Here is a 12,687-nt window from a genome sequence, read left to right on the forward strand (position 1 = left end):
TAATTTACACCAGGACTGCCCAGAAGCATAGAGACGGAGACCAACGGGAGGCAGCTCTGTGACAATTCCAGCGTAAAAAAAGGAAGAAGGAAAAAAAGAGTCACTGTGTCCTGCTGCTGCAGTCTCATTCCTTATAAAGCTTTCCCTGGAGTGAGCAACAGAAAATTTTCCAGCTAAGAGCGAATACTTCTTCAGCCAAGAGAGACACCTCTCAGCATGTGAGAATTAAACAAAGGAACTGCTGTGTTAACATGACCCGAGTGTCCTGTCACCAGTGGAATCAGTGATGTGACTCTATTTTAAGGTTGCAATGATTTATAAGTGGATTTGATTAAAGATGTCACTTGAGAGACCCACAATATTACATGATGCAAGTTTGACATAAAACAAACAAACATCCTTTTGGTGACAGTAATGTGGCCTCCATACAGTAGAAGCTGTACAGAACTGCAATGAAGCCTCTGAACTAATGTCAGAGTTTCAAGCTGTAAAAACTGGTGTCAGTTATCAAAAAAATAGACAAATACATGAATACATATAACACAAGAAGGAAAAAAACTACAAAGGACAAGCAACAGCCTCTGGTCTAAAGTGTGGGCATGAATAAACTTTATGCAAGATCTGCTCTCCAAACTCTGGCAAATTCTGAAAGTAGTAAGGTTTTGCAGTAAACCACACTGCAATTAAATCAGGCAACGAGTCGTTTGAAAGCAAAACTTCCAAAGAGCTCTATTTTTTGCTCCTCCCGCGACTGACATTTTCCCATTAGTGGCACGGACACATAATTTGGTGGCACCAATATTTCATTTCAGAGAGCATTTCACGCAGTAATGAACATGTCACAAAGTGAAATTAATGTGTCACTGTGTTTAACAGATCCAATAAAAGTAAAGAATTTGAATCACTCAGAAATTACATATCAGACCCGTTATCACAGTTCATACAAGACCAGTGACAATTTATTCTACTGGTACTCTACTTAAATGTTCAATGTCATGAACTTAGCAGTCTCACTTGAAGCCACAACACACATTTGATTCTCAGCCACATTATCCTCCTAAGACTGACAGGCACGAGTGTGACATTGTGATTAGAGAAGAAAAGTCCTATTAGTAGAGCATCAGTGGAAGTAAACAAGCAGGAAATGGTGAACGTCTTCAGTTGTGCTGTCAGTCGACAAAAAAGCCCCTTGGTTAAAAAAGAAAGAAAGAAAGGAACTCAAATGTCTCTAAAGTTGTAAATCCCAAATCTGGATGGTGTATGCAACATTTTCAAAACAAATTTTCTTCTCAAATATGCAAGAAGCACCAAGTATGTTTGTTGGGGTGGCTCTAGGTCGGGAGGTAGAGTATGTCATCTAGAAACTGAACCTATGAAGTGCTCAGGTAGAAGAGCACTATATAAGAATCAGTCCATATACTCTATCTAATATTGCAGGGGTCTAAATACAGTTAGAAATTGTGTTGCAAATTCTCTCCATTTATATCCAGAAAAATAAATACTATGAAAACAGAAATATATAGATTGTTTTTGTTTAGGCTTGTTTACATCTTCTTTGTGACAAGAAGATTATCAAGCAAGGCTGTACAGTAAGAAAAGGAAGACGCACTAACCAGCATGGCTCTGCAGTGTTTTGATGTGGAAAAAGAACATTTTCCAACCCCAGCCCAACAGCTGCTCACAAAGCCGGCGATTTGCAGTGACCTGGCAACCAGAGACCATACAAAGTCAATGACGTTATGTGACTTCAACTGATGATGAACACTAGTTATGCACTGAGTGGATCCCAAGACAAAGAAAGCACCCCACTGAAGGGACTACAGATGTGATCCCATATATAACAGGGTAGAAATAGTGCATTCTAGCTAAATTTGAAATTCGGAATTTCTGAGTTTCTGAGAATATGTTGGAGTGGTGTTTTTAAGTGGGAAAAAAAATAAAATAAAAACAAGCATTGTGTTGTATTGCTTGTGCCATTTTTCCTTACTTTTCCGTCTTTACTATTGGAACACACTCAACTTGGGAGTTGCATCCCTCTCAGCTTCCGAGGCAAATGGACCGCGGCACAAACACTTGAGAGAGTTACCTAGACAACCGGAGCCTGGAAGGTTGCTAGTGACCAGCCGTGAGTTTAAAAGCGATGTGTTACGAGCGACTCACTCCTTGTGTGGACGCAGCTTTACCAAAGGCCTTGGTCAAATGCACTTTGGAGAAATAATTTTAGAAAGAACAGATTCCACTCAATGTACACAGAAATAACTCCTGAGCCACTGTACTGCTTGTTCAACATGGAGATTTATTCAGACTTGCAGGAGTGACAACACTGTCATGTCACTATGTCATTCCCCATAAAAAATGGCTGGATATGACAAGGTACTGAGATTTGAAACACAAAATGTGGCAAAGAAAAAACAACTATGCTGTACAATCACTGCCGACGATGTGCATTATATACTCTACCACGCATGGTTCAAAATGGGCATACTGGGCCAAACTACTAAGTAACTGATGTTTGTCTAATGTGTAAACTTACTCACAAACATTCAGAGAAATATGTCAGAAGTTTATTGTGACTGAGAGTCAGCCAGTCCTAGTATTCCTTCTTCAATTGCTCTCAAGAAAGCAGCTCCAAAACCTTTTGATGACACAGAAAATACGAAAATCACAGATACTGTATGTGCATTAATGTGTTGGTGCGGCAGAGAGTGCTGAAGTGTGTGTGTGTGTGTAGGTGCTTCAACAGCCGTTTCAGCCTACTAGAAATTCAACCCCCAGCCTTCTTTGTGAAAATATAAAAGGCTGGAGGCAGAGATGAGTTCAAGATATTGTAATTAGCTACCACCATCACAAAACTGCTGCTGTAGAAAATGTGAGAGAAAAAGACATTAGTGAGTTTCATGATGTGGTCACTGAAACAAAATGGTAATTGTACCATTTTTTAGACTGTATTACTTTGCCCACTTCTGTTTCATAGTTTGTGGTTACAGTATAACAAAAATTGAGGCTGGCACAAGGCAGATAGCAGGTCCTAATGGTGATGAAAACAGATCAACATAGAGGAGTTGCAATCAGTGTGCAAGACACAATACATTGATCTTACATGGAGGAAAAACTGCATACAAACACAAAAGTTTCATCAAGTAGATTCACATTTACCAATTCTGAGAGGCTGTGGATTTCATTACCACGAACAAATGTTATTCTATAAAAATTACTCCGTTAATATTGACGTGAAATTTTGATTATTCTAGCAATAATACCTGTTCTTTTCTCTGTGGGTACAGAGGTGAAAGAAAGCTTAATTCTGCGCCTGGTGGAGCAAAGTTGGTGTGTGTGTGTGTGTGTGTGTGTGTGTGTGTGTGTGTGTGTGTGTGTGTGTGTGTGTGTGTGTGTGTGTGTGTGTGTGTGTGTGTGTGTGTGTGTGTGTGTGTGTTGTTTGTATCAGAAGAGTCGATGAGACAGACAGAGGGAGATGGAATGAACCAAAGGTGAGAGCTAATATTAGCCTGCTGCTATGAATGGCAAGTTGTTTGGACAAGAAGATAACAACATAACTGCACGCCTGAAAAACACAGCATTTTATTTCTTGATCACCAAGGACAGATTTCTCTCACTAGTGAATTAGAAAAACTAAATACCTAAAAAAACCTCATCTTAATAGACAAGGTAAATCACTGGTGATCACACAAATAGTGTGTGTCTGTATTTAAGATTAATATTGTACTTATTTCAAATGTCCCAGATATGTGTGGTACTGGAACCAGCGTTAACACTGCTAGCACCACCAGCATTCCTTTCTTGGTGGCTGGTTGTGCAAAATGCAGATATGTACTTCTCTGGTTTAAATGCCAGTTTACTCTGACAGCCTAGATCTATCCATCCATTCGCTTCCGCTTATCCTTTTCAGGGTCATGGGGGGCTGGAGCCTAGCCTAGCGGTCTTAGGGCGAGAGGGACAGGTTGCCAGTCTGTCGCAGGGCTAACACATAGACAAAGACAACATTCACGCTCACATTCACACCTGGAGTTTCCAATTAACCTATCCCCACTAAGTACATGTCTTTGGACTGTGGGAGAAAGCCGGAGTACCAGGGGAGAACATGCAAACTCCAAACAGAGAGACCCTTGCCTGATGGTGGAATTGAACTTCTTCCTGTGAGGCAACTAGGGATGGGTACCGGTGTCCGGTGCCATGATGGCACCGGTTCTGACATAAACGGTAGTAACCAGACCGAAAAGCAGCGCACATTTCGGTGCTTTATTTCGGTGCTTTTTTTTCCTGAGATGTCATACACTTCAGATTCTAGCCAATCATTTTACGTTTCCAAGGATAGTAGGCGGGGCCAGGTACGTACGTTCTGTTAGAGCAGAGCTACAGATTAAAAATGTCCAAGGCGAAGCGGTCAAAAGTCTGGCTGTACTTCACAGCAAAAGATGCAAACTCAGCAGCAACAAGTGCTTTAAGCTGATACTGTGATACTGTCAAAGGAGGTAACACCTCAAATCTGATGAAACAACTGGTGACGCATAGCGTTTTTTTTTAAAGCCGAGAAATGCGCCGTATTTGATAGCTTGCTGCGAGACCTCACACCGAGCACATCTACTGCGGGTGTGGTGCCTGTAATCGGACCCGGAGTTAGCAACATCCCCCAAAAACCCGAAGAGGAGAGTCCTGGCCCCTAGCCCTGCCAGTGTAGCAGAAATGATGAGGATGATGATGCAGCAGCAGCCGTTCTTCTCTGCGTGAGTAGCTTCATGTTGTTCGAGTGTAATTTACGTTGAGTAGGCTAACCACGTTATTACATTAATGCATGTAAGGTGAACTAGCAAACACTGTCGTAGTTACATGCGGCTGTCTTCTTGTTTGATGGCAGATGCTCCCTTCACCCTGGCCAAAAAGGCTAAAATGACCAAAGAAAAAGTGGAAAACAGTTAAACATGAGAGGTTTAGGACAAAGTTTGTGTTTTTTCCATTGTTTAAGCACTGCTTCCAGCCAAGAGTGATACCATATATGCCCCATAGCTGCAGAAAAGGCTAACATTGTTATCTTTTTACAAAAAAAACAGCTGAACATGAGAGGTTTTTGGACCAATTTTGTGTTCTCCATTCTTTAAGCACCAGTTTGAGCACCGTTTAAGGACCGGCACCGTTTCAAAAGTACCGGTTTGGCACCGGTATCAGATAAAACCTAAACGATACCCATCCCTAGAGGCAACAGTGCTAACCACTGCCCCAAAGCCTAGATACAACTGCTTATTGTGTATGGTCAACATGCTATAGATGTTGTACTATAGAGCGCTAGTTAACAGAGCTATTGCAGTCTTACTCCTCAGTTGACTTATTTAGAGGTTCCCATCACACAGATGGGAGTAAAAGGTCTGCTGGGCCTGTGTCAGTGCTGGGTGGCAATAAATCAGTTAGAGGTCAACTTTTACAAAAATCTTCTAAATGCAATAATTTGAGAACAAGGTGATCTAGGTGGTGTTTTGAAATTGATACCAAAGATTTATCTGCTAAGAGGGTGATGAGTACCACTCACCCCAGACAGTATTTTATAAGTTGCTATTGGTGCATAAAGGTTAAAGAGGGGTCATTTTAGCCCATTTGGTACATGACTGCCAGGCAACATGATGATCTCATGATATCTGAAAAAACTCCAGGGGCCTAAGATGTGCAGAGATGTGCCAAGTTTTTCTTTTGCTGAACTCCTGATTGTGGAGGAGGAATTTGTGGACAAACAGATAGAGATTAGGTGTATTTCAGTAAGATAAGATTAATATCTGCAGCAACATTTCAAAGTCACTCAACTAGTAGCACATATGCCTTTTTGTCAAGCTACAAATTGTGACCACTATTAAGGTGTGTGAGCAGTATGATACATGTAAAAACAGATGTTCTTAGTGTTCAAAATAAACATAAATGGGAATGTTTTGCTTTGTTAGTGAAATCATTACAAAAGAAAAGCAACCTGTATTGTTCTCCCCCACTGTTGCAAGTCCCAGATAACAGCATAAAGAGATCATAGGGGATTTATCGGTCGCTTTTATTTAAAAGGAAGTGTTATTGTGTCACATGGATTGACACAGCAGTAATCCTCAACTATTACTCCTCCTACGTACCTTTCACCCGCTTACACTTGAATGTTAAACTGCAGCTATCAGAGAGCAGGCAGGGAAGGTAAAACAGAAGGACAGTAGGAAAATGCACATAGCACTTGATAGAAAATGGTTCATCAGGATGTTACATTACAAATTTCCAGTAATTTGGCCTGGTCTATAAAATTTCTGCACTAGTAACTCAATAGCAGGTAATATCCTCTCCATTTCAAACACACAGCATCATCTGGGATGCTCTCTATGTCAAATAGCTGTTTAGAGTAATCACCGGCAAGAGGCTGACGAACATTCCTAGGCAAGTATCACTGGCACTGAGTGCATGCGGTCATGTGGCCGGTACTGTGCAGGCTACTCTCAGCAAAAAAATTTGGGACAACAGTGTCAGTACTTTGGAGATGACTCAGATGAAAAAGAACAGAAAAAGCTCAAGTGGGAGTTTTTAGAGACAAGATGACCAGAAATCCAAAAATATCTTGCAGTGACAAAATGATCCCTGGTATGATGCAAAACTACCAAGCATGAAGAAAGTGCTGCTCTCATACAATCTTTCACCTTGAAAGCTTTTCCCAAAGGCCGGAGTGACGGACATTCCTCTGTGCCCAGTTAAAAACAGGAGCTTTGACCCATTTGCTTCCACTTTGGGTATTAAAGTAGGACACTATATTGCCTACTGAGTATCCCATGAAAATATAGTATGTGTAAAATTAGAATGAGGGCTTAAACAGCATCTAGCTAATTCAGCTAGCTAGTTCAGGATCCAATTGCCTTTCTTGGGGGAATGAATACTTCTGAAGCTCTGGTAGGCAGCTCTGTGGGAGATAATGGCAATGCTTGGCTTGGTTGAAAACTCTCTGAAAACTCTTATGTCTCTCTGGACTCAGAAGGCATTACTGACCACCACCACCAATTTAAAGTGAAGCAATGTGACTGAGTGTGTCATGTGGTGTGTCAGGTATAATTTGCTGTGGCTATGGAGACTAATAAATCTCTACTTTTTGAACATACATTATTTAATTACGATAACCTATAAGCAGCCAGCACAAACTATAACAAAATGCAATTGTCGCTCCTCCTTTTAGCATCTAGTGGCACTCAGCATGATTATTAATGACAGTAACAGATCATGTTAATGAGTCATGCTTGAAACAGGTAGCTACAAGCATTGTTGAATCCTCTGCAAATGAGTTTGATTGTGTGCTGGATGAGAATTGGCATCCGATGCATGGTCATTAACTGCGCAGTAGTGCAACGATCTTTAATTTCCTTCAAATCTCTTGTGAGTTTGGTGATTTCATTGCCAGAGACAAGACTTTCGGAACATTACAGGCAATGTTTGTGCAATTTTCAAATATATAGATAAACTATTATGATTTAATTTTTTTGGAACTGAATGGAAAGGAGCCAAAGACCACAACAAAACAATCAACAGAAACCAGAGAAAGGTTCACATTTTACACAATCAACTTAACTGGAGCCCCTGTTGCATATTTTATGTAGTCCAAATACATACACCCAACCTAACAACATGCTTTTGAACTGCAACGCAAACTACGCTGACTGGTTGAGATAAAGCTCAGATGTATTTCAAACTGCACTGACGACTGCACAAGAAAGCAGAATATAATCGAGGTTAGATAATTATTCCATGGCCAGAAAAGAAAAAAAAATACACTGCAGTATATTCAAATGAGCGAGGCTCTAATTGCATGTGCCCAAATGCACGCACAGAATCTAGTTCGGGAAAACTGTTTTACATTCAGCCCACATCTTCAGTAGTTAGGAGTTCTTAGGCAACAGGCAATTAGAGGAGATACCACTGCTCTTATCTGCTGCTGAATCTGAAGGCAGATTCCAGTAGTAAAAGCCTGAGAGACAAGCGGCACCTGAGCCTCTGAGACAGCAATGAACAGTATACATCCTGCAAGCAAATTAACGCCAATACCTTTTTAACCGCCAACACCTCATTACAACTAAATTACTAAAAACTAATTTACTGCTTCATATCTACTATGAAACATAAAGGAAGCCAAAACATGAGTACACAACAGGTGTTTGTGTAGGCAGGCTTGGCCAACATCCGTTTACAGTTGCCATGATGTTGAAACTACACCACAAAAAAGTTAACAAAACTGAAATAAAAACAGGATGATTTTGTGAGAATTTAAGATAGAGACATAACTGTTTGTCCAATCCATCCACAACTGGTTTAAGGTGTTAGTTATAAAGTTTAACACTATTTCTAGACAGTAGAAATTAGAGAAGTTAGAGAAAAATAAGATGAGAGGAAGAATTCGAGAGCTTTTCCCCCCAAATGTTAAACTGTTAAATTGTATTGAATTAAATATTTTGAACTGACTGATTTACAGGAACATCTACAAGAGAAACATAATGATAAAAATTCAAGGCTAGTTCACATTAACGCTTCTTTTAGCCTCTTTAGAAATATTTTCAAAATCTGTCAACTGCCCAACTTTTTAAACAGACTTCCATTCTATCACAAGTATCAAGAAACACTGAATCCTAATCTCCACACACAGCTGCGTGCATCGCATGCATCGCATGCATCTCCTATTGTTGCAGCATGATGTAATTTTTTAATGGTACTTATAATGAATGATTAGACTCCCTGTGCTGCTTCAGAGTTTTTGGTATGCAGACATCAACCGCACATTAAATTTGACACACCATTAATAATTTGGTTCATTTCAAAAGTGAAGATGATAAATTAAGAAGTCGAAATAGAAAAAAGAAGTAAAAAACTTTGCATCTAGGGCTAGGTATTGAAGTGGAAGTCAGAGGTTGCGGGCTCTGTGGACTAAACAAAACTAAGTCCTCAGCTATAGTGGGAAAAAGTCCATGTTAATATATTTCACATATTACCAGACAGGGCTTATAACATAAGTACACCAGTGGTGAATTGCTTTCTTAGTCAGTTTGATTGGCATGAGCTCTGCATGCCATGGAGAAAATACCTGCATGCTGCAGCCATTGAACAGCTTCTCTCAAGCACCAGGTCACTTTACCCTGGCCATTAGAATGCTGGAGCAGTTTGGATTCATCTTGTAGTCTGCAAATGAGAGAAAAAACAGTATTAGGCTTACACTGCTAAAATACTTGTATTATCATCTTACTACATGGCTCTAAATCAGTTTTAGAGCTAGGAAACTAAAACAGAAACCACACAGTCCATTCTGATTTAGAGCATTTTACTTTTAGAGTCTAACCTGCAGCCTAAGGCACCTTTCTCTGTAATGATGCTGCATAAAAGCTCATTTCAGTGAGCCACTAGGCCAAAACACAGCAATGTGAAGTCATCTACTTTTCCAGAATGCAGTGTATGGCCATCAGGGAAAACGATAGCAAATCAAATGTGCGCAAACACATATCACGTAGAATAAGTTGAAGCATGGACCTTGAAGCACTGCACTAATTTGCTGTCTGCCTGGTGAGCACCAACAAAGAAGAGAAAGCTATTTCTTTGATTAACTTTCCAGAGGTGTACATTCAGACCTCAAAGGAGTACGAGGACGTAAACCACTGTCTTCGCATGTTAAGCCTTCACCCTGGGCTTGTTTATTTGTATTTCATATTTTTACCTGCACCCTGTGGCAAAATACCTGCACTTACAAAACCCCTTTTATTGTTTTTCCATTGTGCTATTGTCAGTGTCAAGGCCTCCAGTGGAGCACTAAACACTAAATGATTAGCAGACAATGTTGCTGCAATCCCTGAACTTTGGAGTGAGAAAAAAAACCTCACAAAGAATATAGTACTGTGAAAAAGTATTTGTCCCCTTCCTGATTTATTTTCTGCATATTTGTCACACTTATATGCTTCAGATCATCAAACAGCGCCCAAGGGTACCACAAGCAGTAGAGTAGCCAGGGATGGTTCTCCTGAACCATAGCCTCCTGACTAAGAGGTGAACTTGCTGGTGTGTTTCTGATCACTGTCCTGCTGCATAATCCAAACGAACTTGAGAATCAGGGCACAAAATTGATGGCCAAACATTCGACTTCAGAATTTTGTGTTAGAGAGCAGAAATCATGGATCCATCAATTATGGCAAGTTGCTGTAGGTCATGAAGCAGCACCAGTAGTCCCAATACCACCACTATGTCGACTCTTGGTAAGACATTCTTTTTAAGAAATGTTGTGTTAGTTTCACACCAAATATAACACAATGTAAACTTTCCAAAAAGTTCAACTTTTTGGCTCGTCAGCCAACAAAACATTTTCTCAAAAGTCTTGGAGCTCATCAAGATGTGTATTGGCAAATGTGAAACAAACTTTTGAGTTCTTTTTGGTCAAGGGTACTTCAGCTTCAGGGTTGTGGGTGTTATAGATGCCACTGACTTTGTTTCTCTTGAGGTTCTATAGATCATGGCATAAGCCATAGTATTTTATATTTTTAGCCTATTCCACTTTGTTAGACAGGTTCTATATAACTGATTTTTTGATTCAACAGGTATGGTAGTAATCAAACCTGGGTGTGGCTAATAAAATTGAACCCAGTGTCAAACACATGTGAATTATTACAGTTAATTTATGATTTTACAAAGGGAAACAAGTACTTTTGGGTAATTTATCCATTAACGAAAATATCCTCATATAAAAATACTGGGGGCTGCCAGTGCTACCCTTCAGTCACCTAGTAACTGCACCTATGATATAAATTTGAAAATCCTTGGCGACTTCCTTCATGAGTTATCGCATTTCCGAGGTTTTCAGAAAATTTGACCTCTGAACTCCACTCTCAGTTCAAGGTCACTAAGATTCAGAACTCATTCAACATTTTTAGCAATACAAAAACTTTCAGTAGATGCGCCTGTGGTATGAATGTGAAAGTCATAGGTGACTTCCTTCTTGAATTGTTGCATTCACAAGGTTTTCAGAAAACTCTTGACCTCTAAGTCAAAGTCACTGAGATTTAAACTTGTCCGAGATTTTTAGTAGCCGTCTCATCTATGGTATCGATTTTAAACTCCTATGTTGCCCAGTTCTCTAGTTTTTTCCCAGTTGGGTAAAAGCAATACCCCAGTTAAAAAAGGGAAATAAGGAGGGGGGAAATACTTTTCAATGCACTGTAGATTTCTTAAGATAAATAAGAATCTGATCAAATCAAGGTTGTTTAAAAATATAGGCAAAGAATTACTACAATGTATACAGCAGCTCTGCAGGTCACTGAAATATGTAGGTATTTCCAGTAGTTTGAAAGTAGGAAAATAAAAGCACCACATACTATTTTGACATGTCTTTTTCATGCCCCCAACTTGCCGTCTCATTACAGTCATGACATCTCCAGACTAAACTACTGAGTTGACGCATAACCACAATGCTAAGCAGCTCCTACAGCAGACTGAATCAAACTAGGGTGTTTTTTGGCTGTTTTGTACGTAAACACAACAAATGTGTGGATGCTGGTGTGTCTGTTCTGCTGAGAGAAACCACATTTGGATTTTGTTTTGACCAATTACATCAGTAGGCTGGTTTAAGAGTAAATCTATGACCCTTTTAGCATTTACACTGCAACAGGAAAACAGTGCCACCATGACCATGAATGTGACAGCAGAAGGTAAAGATTTGGATAGCAGCTCACACGTGTTGAATAAAGGTGAATATAATCGTAAAAATGTTGTTTTTTTTGACCATGAATCGCCTGTACTTCCAGCGAAGCTTAGGAGCTAATCACGACTTAACTCATTGTATTACAAGGAGCCAACGCACTTTCTCAGTACTGCTATAATACGATGACTCTGGCCCTTACCAAATCTCCAACTACACCCAAGTCCACCCACACCCTCTCAACATCCGACTCACACTAGCAAAGAAACCATTAACAGTAATGAGAATCAATGGGGGTGTTAAAAGTATTGGCAGGCTACCCTAGGAGCTGCTCTCTGTGCCATCTTTATTAGTCTGAAAAGAGACCCAGCCTCTAGCCTGCCAGCTCTAAATAGGAGTGCATTGATCAGAAGGTCAGGCCAGGCTGAATCCAACCCTTTAATTGTCTGCGCCACTCCTCATTCTCATTCCAGCAGCTGTCAGTCGACTCCCAGGTAAACCAAGGCCAGCATCACACGTGGTAGTTCTTACAGAAGTGGGCCTTTAAGGCTCAGACAGAATGTAAGCCATAGGTAACAGGAAGAAGAAATGAAAAGTTATTTCTCATGACATATTCATCTTAATCAGTTGAGAGAAAACCACCACTGATCCCACAACACACACAAACATACACAGTATTACACTTACTCTCAGCAGATGAAAGCTACCTTTTAATTCACTTACTTGATGCATTTCTCAAATTCAGCTCAAGAAAGGCTTCCCATCACGCTGTACTTTCCTTTAACACCTTTTTACAAGACATATTATGTTCTTCTTCAAGTGATATAATCTCCTTTACGGACACAGTAACATTAAACCACTTTGTAAGACTGCTATGCCAGGCCCCCACCTCTACATAAACCACACTACAAGTGGCACTACAAGTACAACAGGCTTATAAGGTCATAACCTTCGAGGGATGACGATCTAGTATTAAAGAATCTATGCTATAGTCTTTGAATTAACTG

General features: G+C 40.1%; 1 protein-coding gene across 8 annotated transcripts in view; it reads right to left on the minus strand.

The window, feature by feature from the left end:
- Positions 1-12,687, minus strand: part of enox2 (ecto-NOX disulfide-thiol exchanger 2) — a 186,251-nt gene that overhangs the window by 158,066 nt on the left and 15,498 nt on the right. For 4 of the 8 annotated variants that reach the window (XM_080901327.1, XM_080901321.1, XM_080901325.1 and 1 more), the window contains one exon: positions 9,089-9,183. Coding sequence is in view for 2 of the 8 variants with exons in the window: in XM_080901323.1 (XP_080757449.1) it covers positions 1,614-1,704; positions 9,089-9,094 (97 nt within the window). In the remaining 6 variants the exon portion in view is untranslated. Of the gene's footprint in view, positions 1-1,613; positions 1,705-9,088; positions 9,184-12,687 lie in introns of those variants that run through there. The other 4 variants (XR_013973864.1, XM_080901323.1, XM_080901320.1 and 1 more) reach the window with 2 other exon arrangements.

This window comes from Rhamphochromis sp. 'chilingali' (genome assembly GCF_963969265.1).
Source record: "Rhamphochromis sp. 'chilingali' genome assembly, chromosome: 13".
Lineage (NCBI taxonomy): Eukaryota > Metazoa > Chordata > Actinopteri > Cichliformes > Cichlidae > Rhamphochromis > Rhamphochromis sp. 'chilingali'.